The following is a 22,920-nucleotide window of genomic DNA, read 5'->3' on the forward strand; positions in this document are numbered from 1 at the left end:
CAGAGACACTGCGTATCAAGGGAGCAGCCTCATCCTCCTCGGCGGGGCCGGATGAACTAACGAACGCTTCCGAAGCTTTTCTCTTCACGGGGGGATTCTTTGAAGATTCAACCCTAGGAGCTACGCTCTTCGTATTCTTCCCTTTAAAAGTTGGAGAAAACCGTAGATGATGCTCGGGCACTAACGAACGTAGAGGAGGAATGTGAAAAGCAACAGCGCGGGGCGGAGCCTGCGTACTCATAGTATCATCACGAGGACGAGCCACTGAGCGATCAAAGACTCTTCGAGAACCAGACGGAATTATCGGGGGAATATCTTCCCTAGAGGACGAGGCTTTCGCTCCAGAAGAAACTCGACTCCGACGAACATCATCTTGAGAATCTCGACGCGGAGGAGATCTCGATAACCCAGAATCAGGAGTCTGATAAGTAGGCCGCGGACGGTCAGACATGGCTGCGGAAAGAATAAAATCAAGAACAAGTTATCACCAAAATCAAAAAACACATCCATAGCAATACAACCACGATAACGTAGCAACCCTAAAAGTAGTATACATGCTCAATATTTCACCCTCGAAGTAATGGCTTCCTTAATTTAAGACGAAGAACAGGGGCAAACTAGTATGCAAGCATCAGAAGAAGTTCTTCATCACAAACAAGGAACAACAGTAGCAGAAAATTCACAAGTCAACACAGCATAAAACGGTGGAAATAAAGAAAAGGAAAACTTACCGGCAAAAACAGCAGTAGAAGAAACAAACAGGAGAAGCGGGCGTGGTTAATGCTAAGGTGGAGAGAATTTAAGATCACAGATGCAATGAAGACTGACAAAAAATTCAAAATCACAAGTGCAGTGAAGACTGACAGAGAATTTAAGGTCACAGGTTCAATGAAGACATACAGAAAATTTAAAGGAAGAATGAAAACTGAGAGAGTGTTTAGGAAGAATGAAATTAAATTTTCTTTCTATCCTTAAAATACCCGAAAGAAAGAGAAGGAAATTAAGGGAGGAATGGGAAAACGTTCCCGTTACATAAGCAGTTAATGCACGAATAAAAGACGTGCCCAAGTATCTAGGAGAAGTTATTAGGAGTGAGAAGAATATGCGACGATAGTTTTTCTTCAAGGCACCCATTAGTCATTCAAGCCCGAAGAAAAGGGGCAAATTGTGTACACATATATCTCACTATCAGACACGTGTATATAAAGAGGTACGTGGAAAGCATGCAGGCCAAAAACATCAAAACATGATGGGTCACGAAACACCAAATAAACCCCGAGGAGTTACTTTATCTCATCCCCAAAAGAGAAGCCAAGATCAACGGTGGAGAGAAAGTTAGCTGTCACGGACTGACAGGGGCAGAAGACACTTGTCTGACACGAGCAGACCCCTCAACTACCCACATTAAACACTCCGAGCAGTGTACGTGTCGACCAACCTGTGGAACGAGCGAGGATGCCTCTGCGGGATCAAGGGGGAAACGCAGACCTCCGCGCGATGGACGCAAGGACACAAGAAGATAAGGTTCCAACGGTCTTCAGAGATGGGTCCCATGTTCTAACCTTATAAATACCCAATCTCCACCAAGAGGAAGGAGGATCAAAAACATCAGGAAGGGAAGGAGAGAGAGAGAGAAATAGCAAAGGTAAGTTAATCCCTGAGAGGAGAGAAACATGTAAACCCAAAAAATCATTCAACTATTCGTGTAACCGTGAAGAACATAGTAGAACAACAAATCCCGTGGATGTAGGCCTTAGTGCTGAACCACGCAAACCTTGGTCTTATTTACATTTCAGCACTTTACATTCATTTAGCTCCGCACGTGTTTGCTTATATGTTTTGTTTTCCTTAATACTTATATCCCATGCACAAACGCCACGCCTGGAGTGGTTGGAGGAGGCCATGATAAACCCGAAGGTTTTGAGCCAATGAATCAACACCAGGGTACCATCATCATAATCTCCCTAGATGTTAAAGATTGATTGTGAGCGTTCGGACACCACGTGGTTCATGTGCTCACATGCTCAATTGGTCTGCAAAGATGACTCGATAGAGAGAAACTTTCAGATCAGAGCTTGGGTATGTGTGTCTGACGATTTTGATATCAGAAAGTTGTTGACTAACATACTTGAGTCGGTTACAAACAGCAAGTGTGATCATTATTCAAACATTGCTGTCTTGAGTAATAAACTTGAAAGAGAGTTAAGCAATAAGAAGTATTTATTAGTACTAGATGATATTTGGAGTGAAGATCCAGAAGAATGGGATACTCTTAAAAGTTTGCTAAATTCAGGTGCTCAAGGGAGTAGAGTCTTAGTTACTACACGTAGCCACACAGTTGCTTCTATTGTCAAAGGTGATTTCCCACCCTACATGTTGGGAAATCTACCTGATAGTGTTTGTTGGTCTATCATCAAGACCAAAGCATTTTCTCCGGGGGGGAGCATTAGAGACTCCAAATATGACATGTATAGGAGAGATAATTGCAAGAAATTGTAGTGGTTTCCCACTTGCTGCGAAAGTTCTTGGCAATGTTATGCGCTTACATAAAACTGAGACTGATTGGCTTTCAATCAGAGACCATCATAGTTTAAAGATGGTTGATGTGAAAATGAAAATAACATCTGTACTGAAATTAAGCTATGATAAATTACCCTCACATGTGAAACTTTGTTTTTCTTATTGCCCTATATTTCCCAAGGATTGGGTAATTAATGGGGAAATTCTGATTCGGTTGTAGATGGCCGAAGGGTTCCTTGATTCATATCATGTAGGAAATCAAATATCACTGGAAGATGTTGGTGATGATTATTTTCATAGCTTACTGGCTAATTCGTTTTTTCAAGATGTGAAAAAGAATAGGTTAGGTGACATCGAAACATGCAAGATGCATGACTTGGTACATGATCTTGCACTTAGTGTCAGCAGCATTCATGATTTAAAGGTTGTGAGTTCTGGTGAAATGGAATCTTTTTCTGGATTTCGTTGGTTGAAGATAGTTTTAGACAAGCAAGATTCAAAATTAGTATCAAACATGTTAGGAAAAACAAAAACATTGAGGTCCTTTTTTTCCCTTGATCAAGATAATTTGGGAGAACATTTATCTTTGTAGGGGCAAAATATCGTACCTCTTATTTCTATGCGAAGTTGTCACTTCATTACCATGGAAGCCGATCGCACAAAGGATACCAAAGATGACATCACAAAGTCACACTAAAAGCATGAAGAGTCGTGCGGCGATGAAGAGTACGTGCAAAATTATCAATGTGAGCATGCGAAAACATCGCACGTTAGATCCGAAAATAAGGGCTTTATTAGCTGTACTCCACTACATATTAGCTGTCATCCACTATGTAAACACCTATATAAAGAAAAAGGTAGGAGAGAGAAAGGGGGGACACACATTTTGTAGAGAAACTTTATTTTCTTTATCATCTTCTTCCACGAAAACTAGATCTAGAGAGCTCCAAATACTCATTAATGGAGATTCTAAATGTAATATTCATGTAATTACAACAATCACTAGTGAAAAATCATGGATGTAGACCACAATGATCGAACCATGTAAAAATTCTTGTGTCCATTTTACTATTTAAACACTTTAATCTTTATTTTAATTATGAGATATACTTAGATCTATGGAAAACATGAAGGGGTGTTAGTTGTGGGATTTTCTGCAACTACAATCTTGTTGCAAAAATCAGCGGGGTAATTTGTTTTTTTGGTCGGTATAGTAGTTTTTGTTGGCCATAATTCAAAATTCAGTCCCCGATACTTTTGCAAAAGCATTTGAGGTACCTTGATCTGTCTCATTGTGTGTTTGATGAAGGTCAGGATGTGTCCATCAACCAACTTTACAATTTGCAGAATTAGTGCTTTATAGTTGCCGAGAAGTTAGAATATTTCTTCTACGCATTGGGTCTCTGAAGATGTTAAGGCACCTTGATCTCCCGTATTCGGATGTTGAAAAGCTACCTGATTATGTAGTTGAGCTTATGCATTTGCAGACATTAACAGGGGTGTATTGGATCAGGATTTATCTAGATAAAATTAGATACTAATTTTACCCGAATTTGGTGGATTTATAATGTTTCTTATAGAATTTTTAAGATTCTTATAAGAATATGATTCTGGATTATAATAAATTGTCTTACGAGTAGTTAAATTTTTAAAAATTGAAGTATATTACGAATTAGTAATATATTTGAAAAAATCAAGGTCGCCATGATTCCCTTAAAAAAAAATCCAAAAGTTGAGGTGGTGGGTGGAGGTTGTGGTGGTTGGTGTGTGTGATGTGGTGGTGGTTGATGGTTAGTGGTGGCGGCGATGGTCAGTGGTGGTGGTGGGCGTGGGCGCTGGTGGTTGGTGTGTGGAGGTGATGGTTGGTGGTGGCGGCGATGGTCGACGGTGGTGGTTGTGCTGGTGTTGGTTGGTGGCGTGTGGTGGTGGTGGTGGTTTGTAATGATGGTGGTGGAAAAACATAGAATGTTGTGATAAAAAAAAAGTCCATTAGAATCCATGAAATTCTTATGGTTTGGGTTAAGATTGATATGAGATAATAACATACATATTTTGCCTACAAATATCCATAAGAATCCATATATATCTTGTCCTTTAACTATCCTAAGAAATCTTAAATAAATTGAATACCTAAGATATTTGTGAAATCTAAAACAATCCTAATTGAATACCATGGATATTTAATGATTCCTTAAATATCCTGATTGAATACATAGGAGTTTTTAGGATTGTTAAATATCCATATAAATCCTAATCCAATACACCCTGTAAATCTAAAAAGTTTTGAAAGATTAGCAGCCTTACCTGTAAATATTGGGGCTTTAAAAGATTTAAGACAGTTGGAACTCCAACACTGTAATAATCTAGAAGTTTTACCGAGTCCGACTTTGTGCACCCCCAGTAAACCAGGGGTGCACGTTCCTCCCATCCAGTTTGGTTGTAATGTTAACCCTAGTTATTATCCTGTGTATGATTTTTTTAATTTAAAATTGAAATGTAATCCTACTTCTCTCATCTCTCTATAATCTTTATATATATACTCCCTCCGTTCTAGTTTAGATGATGTTTTAGTAGTTTTCATGCAGATTAAGAAATGGAGAAAGATATAAAAAATTTATATTCATACCCTTGAAAAAAGTCTCCAAACATTAATTGTTATTAATGTATTTAAAAATAAATTTATAGTTCCAAGACAAAATGTTAGGATATTGTTGATAGTTTTATAGAAAAAATATGAAAACTATCAAGTATTGTGAAACAAAAAAATAACCCTAAACACTCATCTAAAATGAAACGCAGGGAGTATCCAATAGCATGTCTTCTTCGTTATAAGCCTGCGTACACTGTTACAACATGATGTATAGCTTCATGATTCTCTAATCACAAATCCCATAAGAATGACCAGAAGGGGTCAATTAAGAAATGTATCTAACAACTGACATGCATGGACTTGGCGGTAAAGAAGATGTTAACGTATTTGTCGATCAAAACAGACTCACTATCGAAGGGGAAGGTGGAAAAGAGATTGATGATGGAAAAGGTGTTATAACAAGAGAAATTTACGATTTCGATTTCACTTTGAGAATTCTTTACAGATTTATTTATTGTCCTACGAAAACAGAGACATGGAAGGAACAAGGTCCTTTGTAAAGGATTGAGTGATAGGTCATGGCTTATTAGTAATACGTCTAATTATCAAGTCTATAACCTCAGAAAACAACAACATGAACTACATAAGAGAAGACAGTATGGTTTTAAAGAAATCATCTTTCGCTAATAAGGTGAATCGACCAAGAGGAAGATCGATGTTTAGTAAAACAAAAAGCCGAAAAGAATAGTGATAGTTGTGATTAGATTTCTACTTGGTGGCATAAAAAGATCAAACCGGATCTCGTATATCATCTCACCTCTTTTATCCTCTAATGGTCTTTAATAGACCAAAGTGATAGAAAGGAAATAAAAAACTTGAGTTTTTGTGCACTATTTTATGTTTCTTCCGTGTTTACGATTTCCAATGCGAGCATTTACTTTTAATCCGTAAAAGTGTAAAAAGAATGGATAACTAGAGTCAAAAGTAAGGTTGCACAACGGGTAGGGTGGGTAGGATATGGTCTATTTCGCCATCCTACCCATTTAATGACGGTTAAGAATTTTTTTACCCGTCACTCTACCCGTCATTAAACGGGTAAGATTCTATCCTACCCATTTAATGGCGGGTCGGGTAGGGTAGGATAACGGGTATAACCGTTGTTTTTTTTTTGGGTCTGCCTTGACTGTATACAAAAATGCTTCAGAAAAAAAAGATCTTGCAACAGCACAATCTAGCTAAATATGTACACATAATATTGTCCCAACTGCGCAGATTCTATTAGTGTAGCTAAATACTTCTTACACCTGGTCAAATGATATTTCAAATTTGATGTTTCATACTCCTTACCACCAGCCTTATACTTACCACCTTCACAATGGTTACACTTCCCCCATCTAATACCATCATCATCAACACTCTTTGTGAAATGCTCCCACACACAAGATGTACACTTCCGCTTCCTACTTTCTCTGACCTCAGGTTGAGAAGATGGTAGAGGTGGAGATCGTGGAGATGCAACAGTACTGACCCTTCGTTGCACAGATTGAGATGCAGCTTGAGAGGGAATAGGAGGTCTTGTTGACATCTCTTCTGTAATCTCAACCATGTTTACCTTGAATAAGAAGCGAGATTTAAAAGATGAGAAAGCCTGGAAATAGAGAAGCAGACGTAAGTAAAAGATGCAGCAGCATTTTAAAACTCTAGAGAAACCCAGCAGACAAACACATATAACTAACAGGATAGCAGAAGTGGGTTATACATTAGCTTTCGGAGCAAGAGTAGACACTAAACTAGTAGTAGCATACTAGCATTTCAAACTTTACTCTAGCAGTTAATTCTGCAACAGAACAAAGTAGTAAGAGAACACACTAACAAATCTAGGTTTGTACTAATCAACGAAAGTAGTAACAGAGAATTTTAGTGTGTACTAATCCAATCAATAGTTGTAGTAACGATAGCAGCAATTTAAAAGTGGACATATAATAAACCCCAATAGTTTCAGGACCTTATTCTCTTGCAACCCAAAGGTACAATGAGCAAAAGACAATAAAAACGGTCCAACTACTACTTAACGTGTTACCTCAAAAAGCAGAGAAGCTCTAATACATGACATTTAATGTAAGCACAGTGAATCCCATTATAACCTAGAAACTCTACAAGGTTAAACATAGTAAAACTAGTATGATAAGAATCACCAATTGAGTGAAAGAAGACAAACCCTCTCCAAGTACTATTAGACCAGTTGCCACAACAAGCACATAAATTTGAAAGGTTTTTATGCTTCTAAAAAAAGACGAAATCACCACATTTTATACACAGCACCGAACTGACATAATATGTGGAATAGAAACAAACACTACAAGATCCTAGTTACTGAATCATAGCATACAATGAATCTATTAACAGAAAGAAGAAAAATGATTTACATTCCAAAAGAAAACGAAGCAACCATCATGTGAAAACTAATATCATAAGAACCTTCTGACATATTACCTTCACAGCATACGATGAATCTGCAACTTACAAGAACAAGCATCACTTGTTCACTAAATTCTTAATGACAAATGGTCCAACCTCACAGATGTGAGCCTGTAAGCAAAGCAAACAGCAACAAAAACTCAATGTTTGGATCTACAAATTAAGCAATCTGAATATAGAAGAACAGAAAAAATATGGAAAGATGATAACTGACCTCCTTGATTTTTTCAAACTAATTCAAATCTGAGCAACCTATCAGATATCTATCATTTCTAGATATTTATTGATTTTTTCAAACTAATTATTCATCCTTAGTTATTATGCATTGTGTAATACACACTTAACACAAACCTTAATGACCAGATACAGATCAGAGGATTTTGTTTTCAAACTTAACACAAATCTTAATGACCTTTAACAGTTTTACTCAAAGGATTCATAAGTAATTACTAGAAAGAGTAAGATACAATATCATCAGTAGACATCCTATATCATCAGTAGTAGTCTAATTAGTTAAAAAGTAACCCCTCAATTTCAGAGTCGTAAGCTTACTCATAGTTGGGGATTACATGATAGCCGTTTTTGGTAACATTAGAAGATCACTAACTAAATTAAAATCAACTTTTAGTAAACCCCAAAATCAATTCAGAAAAACCTAGAAATTACTTCAAATAACTTCACAATTAACTTCGAATCAGAAAGAAACCAACCTTTGATGAATTTGGAATTGTACTTCAACTCGAGATCGTATCCTGCAACATGCATGAAATAGTAAAAACTCTAAGATTTTTTAAATCAATTGAACGCAAAAGAATAAAATGAAACAGAATCAACTTTGCAGTTGGATCTTACCTTGAACCAACCGATTGAAGGGTTTTAAACGAGACCCTGAAAGATGAACATGAGATCGAGTAAGGTAGAGGAGAAATGGTTGAAGGAGAAAAGTTTTCTCAGAAAACTGGGAAGAAAGGGGCTGGGATTTTTTGTTTCCATTTGAGAAAAGAGATAGGGAGAGGAAAAAGAAGTTTCTATTTTACCCCTGATGTGTTTTAAAATAACGAAAAAAATCGGCAGGAGGAAAAGTCTATAAAAGGATTAACTTGTCTTTTCAATATTATACGGGTAGGCGGGTAGGATCGGATAATTTCGAGCTTTACTTGTTATCCTATCCGTTTAACGGCGGATAAAAAATTTCTAACCGTCACCCTACCCGCCAAATAATGGGTAGAATAGGATACGGTGCACCCCTGGTTAATAGTGGTGCACAAAGTCAGACTCAGTTTTACCTATAGATGTTGGAACATTGACACGGTTAAGGTGCCTAGATTTTTCATATACTAAGATAAAAGTATTGCCTGAGTCGTGCCTTAAAAATCTTTGCAATTTGGAGATAATGGCATTTGGAGACTGCAAACTCCCCGAAGAAATAAATAACTGGCCAAAATTGAAAATTCTCAAAATTGGTTTTTCGGAGGTGGAATATCAAGAGGTACAAGCCTCTAAGTGTAAATTGTTTCTGCGTAAAATCCGCAATAACTAACCCTACATAATTAATTTGAACTACGACTTTATATCCATTGAGTCTGCATTTTTATTTGGTATTCCTGCTAGTACTTATTCCAGTTTGATGACTTTTATCTTTCTGATGTGGGAGTAGGAAAATTAAATTATGCGCACGAGAAATGATCATTAATCTAACCGGTACTCTTCCAAATTTTTGATGGCGATCTTTGGCCATTCTGAATTCTTGTGCAAGAAGATTAATTCCATGTAGCATATTCATAAGACTGTAGACGATATCTTTTTCCAACTGTGTTCCATTGTTGATGCCCCAATTGCAGTCGACCTTGGAGTTACTACACTTTTAGTATCATGTATAGTTGTTTAATTATCGCATGCATGCCACCGTATGATAGCAGTGTGCCGATCGTATGACCTTATAACCATGGATCTGACAATAGAAGGTGATTTTCCATAAACTATTAGAATAGTTAAAAGGCCCTTGGCATATGTCCATTAGAGTAGCACACACCTGGGACTGAAAAATTTCAAGTGAGGCTCTCTCATTAATTCCATATACTGATTGCCTAAACGGAAAATTAGGCGCAGACCTCAAAAAAATAACATTTTTATTGTCAGACCCACAATTAATTTTTAGTTCCATGACACGCATAATTATATGAAATTACTAAAAATGTCTGCATGACGGATTATGCATCCGCATGACGGGTTATGCATCGGGGGTATAATTGGCAACGCAACTTGGATATAACATATCTAAAAATCCGCGCCTTGGAATTTTGCAAATTTTATATCGTTGGAAATCTTTTTAAGAGAACTGCGCAACGAGTACAAACAACAACATCAAATTTTTGTTTTTCACGAAAATATCGGAGGTGATCTTCATTTTAGGCAAAATTTCGAAAACTGACTACAGAACCATTATGCAACCACCAAAAACGATGCATAACACATTATGCAGACGCATAACGAATTATGCAACCATTTTCTCGATTGCATAACAAATTATGTATCTATAAAAAGTTATGTAACCACTGTTTTGGTTGATTTTAGTGCGTCCATAAAAAATTGATGGATAATGCAGTATGCATCCATATTTACGGATGCATATCAGGTTATGCATCTATTTTCTCGATGTATAAAAGATTGTGCAACAATTTTCTCGATGCATAATGCATTATGCAGTCATATTTGCGGATGCATAACAGGTTATGCATCCATTTTCACGACCGCATAACATGTTATGTAGATATTATTGTAGGTGCATGACAAGTTATGCAATCTTATTTTTTGTTGGTTTCAATACTAAGAAAAAAGTAGCTGCATAACGTGTTATGCAACCGTTTTCTGGACTGCATAACAAGTTATGCAAAAAAAAAAGGCGCAGAACGTGTTATGCAACCAATTTCGAAAATGCATAATAAGTTATGCAACAAATTTTGTAGACGCATAACCTGTTATGCATCACTATTCACACCTCCATTTTTTTTAAATACACGTCACACACACACCAAACCTATCTGCACTTCCATCTTGTCGTCTTGCACCAGGCATGTGCTTGCTTCCATCTCAACTCTACTTATGCAACACAACCCTTCTCAGTGCATCAGCTGCCACTGCCATACACCACCAGAGCTGCAATTATCTTTCTTCTTTGAGTTCACGACCATTCCATTAAACCTCATCTCATAACTTGAGCTTTATTCTCGACACCACCATTTCAGCTTATAACCAGTACTACCAATTCTTCTTCCAGTCAACAGCTCATAATAGCAACACCAACTCCCATTGCAACTCAACTCACACACTGTCATAACCAAACTCAGTCTAGCACCTTTCCGCAGCTTCCTTGCAACCAGTCCCAGTCCAGTACCACCACTTGCATCGCATCTACAATACCACTTTCCGTCAGCTCAACCACCACCACCTCAGTTGCAACCTCTAACATCATCACTTGTACTTCTATCAAGCATACAATCACTGGAACCATTTCGAGACTACATCTTCAGCTTCGACCTTCTTAACATCTCAGCACCATTGCTTGCAGCTATTGTTCTCTGTTTCTCACAATCCAGTACCATCAATTCCATTGCTTCAACTACTAACAACAGCAGAAATCCATTTCAGTCTCGAGATCAACTCAACAGCAGTAACTTCTTGAAAATAGCAACCAAAAGTCTTCTCCTCTTATCATGACTGAGCATCAGTGGCTTCATTCCTTAACCGGCAACAACATTGACTTCCTTGTCTGAACTTTAACTAATTCAGTCACTTCCTCGAACACCTGATGTGCAAAGTTGGTGGTATGCTGAGATCTGAATTCTGAGTCGTTCTTCATCTTCATCTTCGATTTATTGAAACCCTTTCTGTGAAATTCAATTTCCTAAAAAAATAAAATTAAACCTGTTTGTACCGTGTATTTTATACAAGGAGAGCCCGTAATCAAGCACGTCCAGCCGGTCCGCAAAATAAGATTCTAGAAGTTTCCAGAAGGATTGTTGCCAAAGTTGCTTGCACATCAAGTTTGTACCAGTATTAGGGTTACATAAACACTATAAATACATCTATCCTAAACCCTAAGGGATATGGAATTTGAGGTTAGCTAACCTGTGGAAAAACCCTTGTATTATCATCAATAAAAAATCTCTCCATTCCTCCGTCGATGTAGGCAACACTTGCCGAACCACGTTAAATCTTTGTCTTCTTTGTTTATCTTCATGGTTTTAGCCCTAATTTCATATCATCATCATCATCAAATCATCGTGTTTAGTGCCTAGAAGTAATTTTAGGTACAAACATTGGCGCCAACTAAGGGGATTCGTGAAAATAATCGTGTTTTACTGTTGAGATAAGTCCCGAAGAAATATGCACGAATTCCACGCAAAAATCAGCAACAAAAAAAGGGTTCTTCCGTAACCGTTGCAGAAGAAGCAGTACTGTTGCGAAACAGTTGAACCAGCTGTTGCAGAAGTGTTGCGAAAGAAGCAGTATTGGTGCGAAATCCAGAGATACTGTAACAGAAATAAACGTTGCAGAAAAGCGTGGCAAGAAGCTGAAATATCATCCAGCCTCCCATACACCAGCGATCCAATACTTTTCAGATGCTGACTAAGCAGTGTACATTCAGCGCCACGTGCGTCCATCTCAGCAAGAACGGTCCAACCATCATCTGACACGTCAGCTGAAACAATCCAGTCAGCAATTCCACGCCAGCAACAGCAGTCCAGTCAGCATGACACCGATGCCACGCCATCAGATGTCCAGTCAACGACAACTCGGCTGTAATTGAGTTACGCCACGTCAGCATCTGGTGTTCCCACGTCAGCAACATCGTCCCAGTTAGCAGTGCCATGTCATCTTTTTGATCCAGTCAGCACTGCCACGGATGCGATAGCATGCGCGCTTCGTTCGAATCTTGTTTCGTCAATAACTTCTTCGTTTTAAGTCCGAATTGAGTGATTTTTGGCTCGCTGGAATCGTATTTCAATTCCCTACAGCATGGAAGCAAAAAAAAATCTACATTCAAAAAAAATTTATGTGCACTTAGAGCAGCAACATGATCGAGTTCGAGGTTCGTGGATGACGAACCTCGAACTGCATAATGGTAACCAATTTGGTTCCTTTGATGTGGGCTCATCATCGATGGACAAGGAAACGGTGTCCATAAGTGAAAAGATAGAACAATTACAAGCTCAAGCAACTGAAAAAGGGAAAGGGAAAATCCAGGTATGTCAACTATCCACTAGATTTTCTTAATCTTTAATCTATCTTCTGAATCCCGTAAACCTGTTTGAATAGTGACTTAAATCTAATCTAGACATTACCATTACTGTTACAAATCTTAACTTTAATTACAATTAGAATACTCTTGTAATTGCATAACCTAACTCTTGAACCTTAGTGACACGGACATAGCATTCACGGACTTAGACGATATCAGTAATTTTATGCTTACCTGGCAGACAATGTGTCTTCTGTAATAGTGTTGTGGAATCTACTTACCACCTCTTTTTTTATTGTGACTATGCGAAAGCAGTTTGGAACCTTTAGAGAAAATCAGCAAACTTAATACACTTTTTGGGTTTCAATTTCGTAGAAGAAAATCTAACAGAATAGCTGCTCTTTTAGCAAAGAATGAACAATAGACAACAGTCTTGGATAGAACAATCCCCCAGTTTTTAATTCCTTCAATTGCTTTTGATACTGAAAAATCTTATGCACTATGTAATCTTAGTAACTCTGTTGTAATCCTTCCAGCAGAAACTAATCTAAGAGATTCAGTCATCAGAAGAACAATTCACTCCGAATTGGTTACAGGTGAGACTGAATCAATTGATTAGCTCCTCTCTGCTTTATCAATCTATTTATCTTCAAAAAAAAAAAGAACTGAACTGTAATGAAAGGAATCTCAATTAAAGGGTTAACTTATTCTCCCCTCTACATACAAAATGCGTTCATCTAGTATAATTATGCGCCGACTGGTATGCATTTCTTATTTTTATTTTTTGGTAACCCGGTGATGTAATTTAAAAGGCATAAGAGCCAGAGAAATACAATTGAATGATCAACAACGGACAACAATAATTAGGCCAAGGCTCTTTTTCCTTAAAATTTAAATGGCCGGTGCTATCACGCGCGGCACCGTGACGTAGCATTATAAGCCACAGCGACGTTGTAACCGTTAGATTGTGAGATATATCTTTGTCAAAGTACAGCTGTAAGGGCAAGTCTTATGATGGAATCCATCCATCTTCCATCTTCCACGCCATCTCAGCACTTGAAATTGTGGATGGAAGCGCAAGTGTAATGGTGGAATAATAGAAACGCTATTCTTAATGGAGCTAAAAAATGCAATTAAGAATGGAGCTAAAAAAACGCAATTAAGAATTGAGCTTTTTTTTTCAGCCGTTAGATTTCAACAACTCATTTTAAATCTACGGATAAAAAAAACGCAATTCTTAATGGAGCTAAAAAAACGCAATTAGAATGGAGCTTTTTTTCAGCCGTTAGATTTCAACAACTCATTTTAAATCTACGGATAAAAAAAACGCAATTCTTAATTGCGTTTTTTTAGCTGCATTCTTAATTGCGTTTAACGCTATTCTTATTGGCGTTCAGATGGATTCCACGAAACCGTGGAACCTTGCTTGGATTTTCTGTGGAAGACCCTAACTTGGAAGCCACTAGACTTGACATTTCATGGTTTTTCCACACTTGGAATAGTTTGGATTCCACCATAAGACTTTCTCTAAAGCAAAAAAAAAATAATTACAAAAAACTCCTTCTGTCATTTTTCAGTTTTCCCAAGTTCTTTCTCTGTCTAACTTACTGTTTTATGTTGTTTTTCACCCTTGATCTTAATCTCTTGGTTATTTGATGAAACCCACGAATCAATAGCCATAAATCAATCTGATTGAATTTATAAATTTGTATCCAGAGGAAGATGTTTATACTAAATCAACCTAATTTAGTTTGAAACAAATCCCTCTCTGTTAATCAAATTAAAATCAAATTAATAAAGAGAAGAAACAGTGATTACCCAAATGATTTTTGAATTTCAAATCTTCTGAATTGGTTTTGCCTTACAAATCTATAGTATCTCAACTGATGAACTCCAGTGTTTAGATTTTTTTTTTTTCATGGTATATTCCCATTTCAAGTTTTGGAACCTCCTTAATCAGAGGAGGCAAAACAAATTTTGGTTACAGGGACCTGTAATTCAAAACTAAATTCATTTGGAGGAGCCGTTTATAATCATATATCTATTTTAATTATTTCTCTTCATATGAAACCTAATCTAGAGACAGATTGCTCGAAACCTGCTAGCTCATATTGCTTTTATGCCCGGCAGTGCGGGATAGCACAGCCCAATTTATATTCCCAAGGCTAGGTAATTTGTAGTTATTCCTAGCCCATTATTTGGAGAAAAAAAGAACCATCATTTGGGGCATACATGAAAATTTTGGGACATATTGAACAGGACAAAAACAAGGTCGGAAATAGTATTTCTAAGGTGCCCCTTATCTGGAATTTTCATAATGCCAAAAATGCCTTATTATCTCTCATGGTTTGGTCCGGCGACTGAAAATCGGTTTTGATCCTCAGGACTACCATGTTCGTTTTAGATTTTGCTTGGGTTTTTGATTCCATGTTGTTCTGTTTTTTTCGATTCATTCTTTTTCGATCGTTTTTCCCTGCGTTTTTGTTTGGTTTCTAGGGTTTCGTGTACTTTTCTTTTGGGGTTTCTTTTTACGCTTCTAGTATGGCGATTCTCACCAGAGATTCTTCTCATAATCGTTCGACAGAATCATCGTCTCTTGAGGCTTCTGCATCTACCGACACAGTATCATCTGATGAGCTTTCCTACCATTGCCCGTTGAAGACTTTCCACAATTGTCGTGACTGTGTTAATGGCAGAGGATACGCTAAGGTTTCTTTCTTGAAACACCTTCAAGACAGGCATCTATCATCAGCTGACAAGATGAATTTTTGCAGAGAGTTGATTGCCACTGACTTGAACGTTTATCTCGCCTGGGAGAAGCTTCTCTGCAGCCTTCGCATGTGGCTTTGTTGTAGATGCATGCATCTTCATGCTTGGTCGATGCCATGTAGAGGTAGACAAGGCGTTGTTCATGGTGAGGTTGTTGCCGGACCACTCAACGGAGATGGAGCAGATTTTCTTCTACACGGTTTAGATAAACCAGGCGGAGCTGCTAGCCTAAATCCATCCAGTGTTGCAGTCTGTGATGTCTCTACGAACGTTTCTGAAGCTTCCTTGACTGTCGATACTGGGGTTCTTCTTTCCACGGACTTACTGAACACCATCTTCCAACGACAGTTCACCACTGTGAAATGTATTCCACACCAATGCCGGCTTGGCTTCTCCAGGGAACTGAAGTATTGTCTCGATAGAGTTATCGCAAGCCCAGGTAACCTTTCCATGTGGTTACAGCTTCTACTTCTTCTTATCTGCACGTTAACTCTGTTTATACCAAAGAGTTCCGCTGAGGCAAAGTCGGGCAGCCGTAAGAAGATGCATATCGCAGCAATCAACCAGGCCATCTCGGTGTGGAAAGAGCCTAACGGCTGCTCTATTCTGGCGTCGAAACTATTGCAGCAACCTGTCCGGATGGATAATGGGAAGACAGACTCGAGAAAACAAGGCGCTGCCAATATTTTGTCTTGCCAGAAGAAAATTAGTTGTGGCCATTACTCGGCTTCCATACGAGTACTTTTTTCATCAGGGGTAGATCCGCGCAATGAGAATACTTATCTGGATTTGCAAGATAAGCATCCATCGGCTCCTCCACCCGTTGTTCCTTCGGATGTTGTGACAGTTGACCCAATTACGGTGGATTCACAGGCTGTCTTGGGAGCTATAAAAAGCTTCCCAAAGGGTACTTCTTGTGGGCGAGACGGCTTACGAGCGCAACATTTGGTTGATGTTATGAGTGGTGCTGCAGCTGCAGTGGCAGATAATTTACTCGCTTAGATTACTGGGTAGTCAATCTTTGGTTGGCCGGTAAATGCCCGAATAGCTTAGACGAGTTCATTACCAGTGCGCCTTTGACTCCATTAGTTAAACCAGGGGGTGGTACTAGGCCAATTGCGGTTGGTACGGTTTGGTGAAGGCTGGTTTCCAAAGTTGCTGCTTTTTCAGTCGGAAAAGATATGACCTCTTATTTAGGCGACTATCAATTTGGAGTTGGTGTGCCTGTCGGTGGGGAGAGTATTTTACATGCTGTTAATAGCTTACTAGAGTTGAAAGGTCACTCTGATAAAATGTCAATGCTGCTTATTGATTTTTCCAATACTTTCAACATGGTGAGCAGATCTCATCTCATCAAAGAGGTTCGTCTTCACTGTCTAGGTATTTCTCGCTGGGTAGAGTTGTGTTATTTGCGACCCACTGAACTCTATTATGATCAATATATATTGTCATCTTCTCTCGGGGTTCAGCAAGGGGACCCCCTTGGTCCCTTGTTGTTTGCATTGACTCTTCATCCTCTAGTGAAGACTATTGCTTCTCGTTGCACACTTAATTTGCATGCTTGGTACCTTGATGATGGTACCATTATTGGGGATACTATGGAAGTAGCCAAGGCCTTGAGTATAATAGAAGCTTAAGGACCTAATAGGGGGTTACATCTTAACGTTCGAAACACCGAAGTCTTTTGGCCATATATTGATCCCAGAAGTACATTAGACGGTGTTTTCCCCCTGACATTGGTAGGCCCTCTAATGGTGTTAAGATTTTGGAGACTGTGAGTTTGGATTCGAACTTCATTAGTGATATGATGTTGACCAGGGTGAATAAAATGTTCAACTGATAGATGCAATCAAAAAACTCAAGGACCCTCAGAGTGATATGATATTACTTCGTAATTGCACTGGTGTGTCTCGTCTATATTTTGCAATGCGTACTACCAATCCAGCAGCCTTGCAATCAGCCATGATCTTTTTGACGATCATCTACTTAAGTATTTGAGACTCTTAATCACTGGAGATGGTGCGGGTTTTGGTCCTCTACAGCATCGATTAGCTACTTTGCCTATCAAGGATGGTGGCCTTGGCATCTATACCATGGAGGATACCCGTACTTACTGTTTCCTTGCCTCTCAGAATCAGACCGCTTCAGTTCAGAAGACAATTCTGGGTAGTTTATTCTCAACAAACAAAGGCTCTGCTTATCAGTTGTCTTCAAAACTTTATCCAGGTATGTGGATTACCTCCTTCTTACTGTGTCGATGATACTGCCCCCCCCCATGCATTCCCTGGCAGTCACTTATGTTGATGCAATTAAGAAGCAAATCCCAGACCAATTTTCCATATCTACAAGAGTTTCTGTTTTATGGCAGTGTAACCGTATCAAGCATGCTCAGGATTATTTATTAGTTGTACCAATCAGTGTGTCGGGCCTAGACAGTTTCGAGCAGTGCTTTGTTATCGTCTCGGTATCCCTCTGTTTGTTGAGAATGGCCTATGCACTAGTTGCAACAAATCTATGGACATCTTTGGAGACCATGCGCTTCATTGTGCTAAAGATGTTGGAAGTAAGTTTCGACATAATCTTGTCCGTGATATTGTTGTCGATATTTGTTACAAGGCTAGTGTACCTGCCCGCAAGGAAGTTTCTCTTGGTATTCTTTCCGATGAGGATAAAGACTGAGGCCTGGCGATATTCTTGTTCTCAACTGGGAAAACGGGCAAGATGTTTGCATAGATGTTACTGGTGTCTCGCCCTTTACTGGTGATGGTGTACGTTCTTTTGTCCCAGGGAAAGCCATTTCTAAGGCGGTTTCAAGAAAGTGTGCTAAATATTTGGACAAGTGCACTTCACTTGGTTACGATCTGGGGGTCTTGGCTTTCTCTACTTTGGGTGAGCTTGGTGAAGATACTTTATGTTTTTGTAAGCGTCTGAAGAACTATCTTGCTAATAATGACGCTAGTAGCGGTTTTGGTAGTTTTATTTTTCATAGATAAGGCATTGCTATCCAGAGGGGGAGTGCCCAGCTTGTTGCTAGGTTGCCAACCAATAACTTTGTATGATTTCCTCTATTAGTCCAAAATTAAAATATTATTTGTCATTGCAGTATTAATAATATTTTTCTTAAAAAAATATTTTTTAATTTTTAATTTAATTTAAAAAAAAAATTAACTTTTTTTTAAAAAAAAATATGTTTTAATTTAAAAAAAAAAGTTGTTAATTTTTTTTATTTACGAATCTAAATTCGACGAAAAAGTGATATGTCGACACATACGTAGGTTTGGCTGATAATATGTCAGCCGAACTTGTGTTTTGTGAAAATATACCTAGGTTTGGCAGATTCGATAAAAAAAAATAGGACATCCAAACTTAATATTATTCTTCATAAAGTGAAGTTCGGCTAACATCTTCGTGTTTAATTATCAGCCGAACTGTCCATCGACACTTTCAGGATGAAAAAAATAAAAAGATCAGCCGAACTGTCCATCGACACTTTCAGGATGAAAAAAATAAAGAGAAGTTCGGCTGATAGTTTTGATTTTATTGTTAGCCGAACTTTGCTTTGTAATTTTCGTAAAAAAAAATTCCATGCAATAAGAAAAAAAAAATTAAAAATGTTCAAAAAAAGAAAAAAGAATTAAAAAAAAAGTTACAAAAAAAAGTTAAAAATTATAAAAAAAATAAACAAAGTTAATATTAAAAATTAATTAATTAATCAAGGATATTTAAGTAACTTAACCACTCATTAGACACCCCTTATCACCCTAGACTAGTCAGGGTCATCCATATGTATGCCCCAAAATTTCTATGTATGCTTCAAAAAAAAAGGTACAAGGTGCAAGACTCCAAGTTAGGGTGAGCATTCGGACCAAATCCGCGGATTCAAACCGGTTCCCATTTCTTGCGGGTGGATTTTGGTCCATAGACTAATGGGTTGAATGCAGATACGGAGTACATTCGGATTTCGGTCCACAGACCGACTAAAGGGTTGAATGCGGGTACGGAGTTGATAGTTGTGTAATACCTGGGTACCTAAATAGACTAGGTACAAAATTCAGGTCATCAATAAAGGTCTAGGTTAGGTGATTAGTTAAATCAACAAATCATACAAACTGATACAAACTGAACTAGCAACTAGCAAACACTAATAGCTAGAACTCACTCATGAACAGCACTAATTTCTGAATCTCCCATGACCAGCATAAACAAACCAAACGACATAACTTCCCAAGCAGCCATTTAGTCGTTCCATATGGTAGAAATAAAGAACAAACTAACAAGCAAAAACAGCACACCAGTAGTTTTTATCAAAAACATTATAATACTATGTTCCAGCATTTTAAAGGATTGAACCAAGGAAACTGTCAAGCAAGTTAATATATAAACCAAGTATCTTACCAAGTTCTTCTAAATAAAAGTTCAAAAGTTCTAATATTACAGAGCCCTATTGGCTGCTTGGATCACCATGTCGGCGCACTTGTATTTTATCTATCTGCTGCGGCGAGGAGACATGTCAGCAGACCTTGATCGGGATCCAGATGGTGATCTTGAGGCACGACCACCAGGTGATCTCCACTCTGCCCGTGGAGCGTCTCCATCAGCAGCATATACAGGCTTTCTGTATACAGATTGACAAAAATACACTTAGAACGAGCAAGTAGATGTACACAAGGATCAGAAACTAAAATCTTCACACACTCTACTTACCCATCAGCTGGAATCCTGTCAGCATCAACATATCCTGGAGAGTACGACCTTCTACGTGGATGATCACCGTCTTGTACACGCGAGACAGGCAATGGAGACCTTGAATGGTCCTCTGGCCTTCTCCTTGGACTAACAGAATAATCAGCTCTCCGTCTTGGAGCAGGAGAGTTTGATCTGCCACAATCAGCCCAAAACATAACATTACAATCATCAGCCACTTAATAGCAATACTACTCCGAGGAGAACACAAAAGAATTTAATATGTTACCTTGAGCGATATCTGCCCCTTGAACCAGATGGATAACGAGGGGAGCGTGAACGAGACAAAGAACGAGAACGGGAACGCCCTGAAACATATCAGTCATAGAGCACTAAGTAAGAAACCTACCAACAACAATAAAGGGCAAACCCATTACCTAGGGATCCAGAAATAAACTACAATGGAAACTTCGCCACTGGTTTCATACCATAATAAGGTCGTCTTCCACCACCTCCATAACCTGAAGGCCCTCTGCAAGAACCAAAGCACTAAGGTGTCAACACAGAAATAATATTGCCCTCAAATAAAGCTTCAAAAACATTTCATACAATCCACAATCTTAGATGTATTTAACAAACCTAGTAGGCCTGCCTCGGTGGCGCATCTCCTCAGGCCTTTTCCTCGTCTCAGCAGCAACCACCACAGTTATCTCTCTGCCACAGAAAAGTTGTCCATTCATATGATACTGAGCCTCTCCAGCATCATACGGATCCACAAACTGCACAAAAGCGAATCCTCGGGGCTCCCTGCATATAAAACCATAATATGTGAGTATTTTAGTTGACCAACAAGCGTAAGGGCCCCAACTTGAGATTATCTACCATGGGAAGGCAATCTCATCATACCATGAGGTTGAGGTATTATTTTCACTTACTAGACTTTTCCTACCTATATCAAAGTTTAGTTAGCGCACTTCATCAAAAGAAGTTCGCATATGGCCGTAATGTAAAAGCAGCTAGCATAGCAGACCAAGCTTAGTGGCTGACCTTTTTTTATAGTCAAGTATACAGGGCAACTTCAAAAAATGCAAGAGACTTGAAAATTCTTCATATTCTTGAAAATATATTTAGTACTTCAAATCAATGTTGCTTCAAACTTAAATCTTCTTAAGCAATCCCAAATTCAGTTGGGTCGAAGCTCAATCTTCTTCCTCATGAAACTTCTAAGGATGTTTGAATTAAACAATTACTCTTCATACAGGAACAATCTTCATTTGAACAATATTCTTAACACCCTTGGGAAAATTAGGCAATGCTAGACAGTACTTCTTCATCAAGACTGGGGCTTGGTCTTGTTTAACTTCAAACCAACATACCCCCTGACAAACCAGTTCAAAAAGTAACTCACCATAAAAAGCAAGCACAATAAATCAATCGACCTTGTACAGCAAAAGCAGAACCTCTCCCCCTAGAAACACTACTTATTTTCACTCAAGTGACAGACCTAAAAGAAATTACCTAGGCTGAACAACATAACAAGCATGAACAGATACATGTTAAAAGTCGAGAACATGACAATGTCTACCCACCTAAATAACCCACCAGTCAAACACTTGCACAGGATCCATCTAATCAATGAAACAGAAAGCTACAACACAACTTGACAATTAAAAAACTGATCTAAAGCAAAAACCTGTGCAAACAAATACTAATTGTCACACAAAATTCACACTAGAAAAGCTCACCCTGAGTAAAAATCTTTAGGCAAATATACATCCCTCACTTGTCCAAATCTTTCAAATGGAATACGAAGGTCTTCAGGCCTGCAAACAACCATACAATTAGCAAACACACAAAATCATCAAAAATCCACAAATACCAAGACATAAAAAAATCAATTGTACCTGCAACTCATAGGAATGTTTCTAACCAATAAACTCCCATTATTAGAATCCTTCCTTCCACCATATCCACCACCGCGTCCACCTCCGCCACCGCCACCGCCACCATATCCCCTTCTTGGTGGTGGAGGACTTCTTCCCCTATCCCTATCACCACCGCCATAGCCTCTCCTTGGTGGACTATAATACTGTGGACTATATCTCCTCATGATTTCCCTGCAACAGTTACATAATCGATAACACGATTTCAATACTTAAACAGATTAGATCGGGAAATTAAACCTAAGTTGTGCAAAATCAAAACCCTAATTACGAGAAAGGGATTAGAAAAAATACCTAAAATTCAGAAATTGGGGCTTCAAATCGAGTTCCTGTGTAATCAAAAGAGAGGAATTAAAGAATCAGAGATCTGATTCTTGTTACTGTAAAGAAGATCGAGAAAGTAGAGAAGAAGATGAAGAACAAAGTCTTGATGTAGTTGACGAGGAAGAATAAAGAAACACGAGTACAAGTCTGTTTAGAGTCGCTGACGCTATAATTTATAAAGAGAAGAGAACCCTAGATTTGCTTGGTATTGGACTATTGGATTCTTGGGCCTTACTTATATTTTTTTGTAATTCGAATAAGGCCTAGTCGAAGTCTAAATTCAAAAGATTCGGAAAACTAGGCTAAGGCCCCACCCATGAATAACCCATAATATGAGGCCCCTAGTTTAAAGAGTTTTAAAACCAGGCCCC

General features: G+C 38.4%; 2 protein-coding genes across 2 annotated transcripts; one reads left to right on the top strand and one right to left on the bottom strand.

Moving 5' to 3' along the window:
• Positions 1-2,010: 2,010 nt before the first annotated feature.
• On the top strand, positions 2,011-3,112 carry LOC113344933 (putative disease resistance protein RGA4). Its single transcript, XM_026588805.1, has 3 exons — positions 2,011-2,293; positions 2,397-2,626; positions 2,741-3,112. The coding sequence occupies exons 1-3, from the start codon at positions 2,011-2,013 to the stop codon at positions 3,110-3,112; spliced, it is 885 nt and encodes a 294-aa protein (XP_026444590.1).
• A 16,699-nt stretch (positions 3,113-19,811) lies between these two features.
• On the bottom strand, positions 19,812-22,704 carry LOC113345046 (serine/arginine-rich SC35-like splicing factor SCL30). The gene is made up of 8 exons (XM_026588910.1): positions 22,520-22,704; positions 22,187-22,399; positions 22,028-22,105; positions 20,922-21,089; positions 20,771-20,814; positions 20,572-20,650; positions 20,304-20,477; positions 19,812-20,214 (listed from the first exon to the last, which is right to left on the bottom strand). The coding sequence occupies exons 2-8, from the start codon at positions 22,390-22,392 to the stop codon at positions 20,085-20,087; spliced, it is 879 nt and encodes a 292-aa protein (XP_026444695.1). The 5' UTR covers positions 22,393-22,399; positions 22,520-22,704; the 3' UTR covers positions 19,812-20,084.
• Between the last annotated feature and the right edge of the window lie 216 nt (positions 22,705-22,920).

The sequence above is a fragment of the Papaver somniferum genome, unplaced genomic scaffold (genome assembly GCF_003573695.1).
Source record: "Papaver somniferum cultivar HN1 unplaced genomic scaffold, ASM357369v1 unplaced-scaffold_80, whole genome shotgun sequence".
NCBI lineage: Eukaryota > Viridiplantae > Streptophyta > Magnoliopsida > Ranunculales > Papaveraceae > Papaver > Papaver somniferum.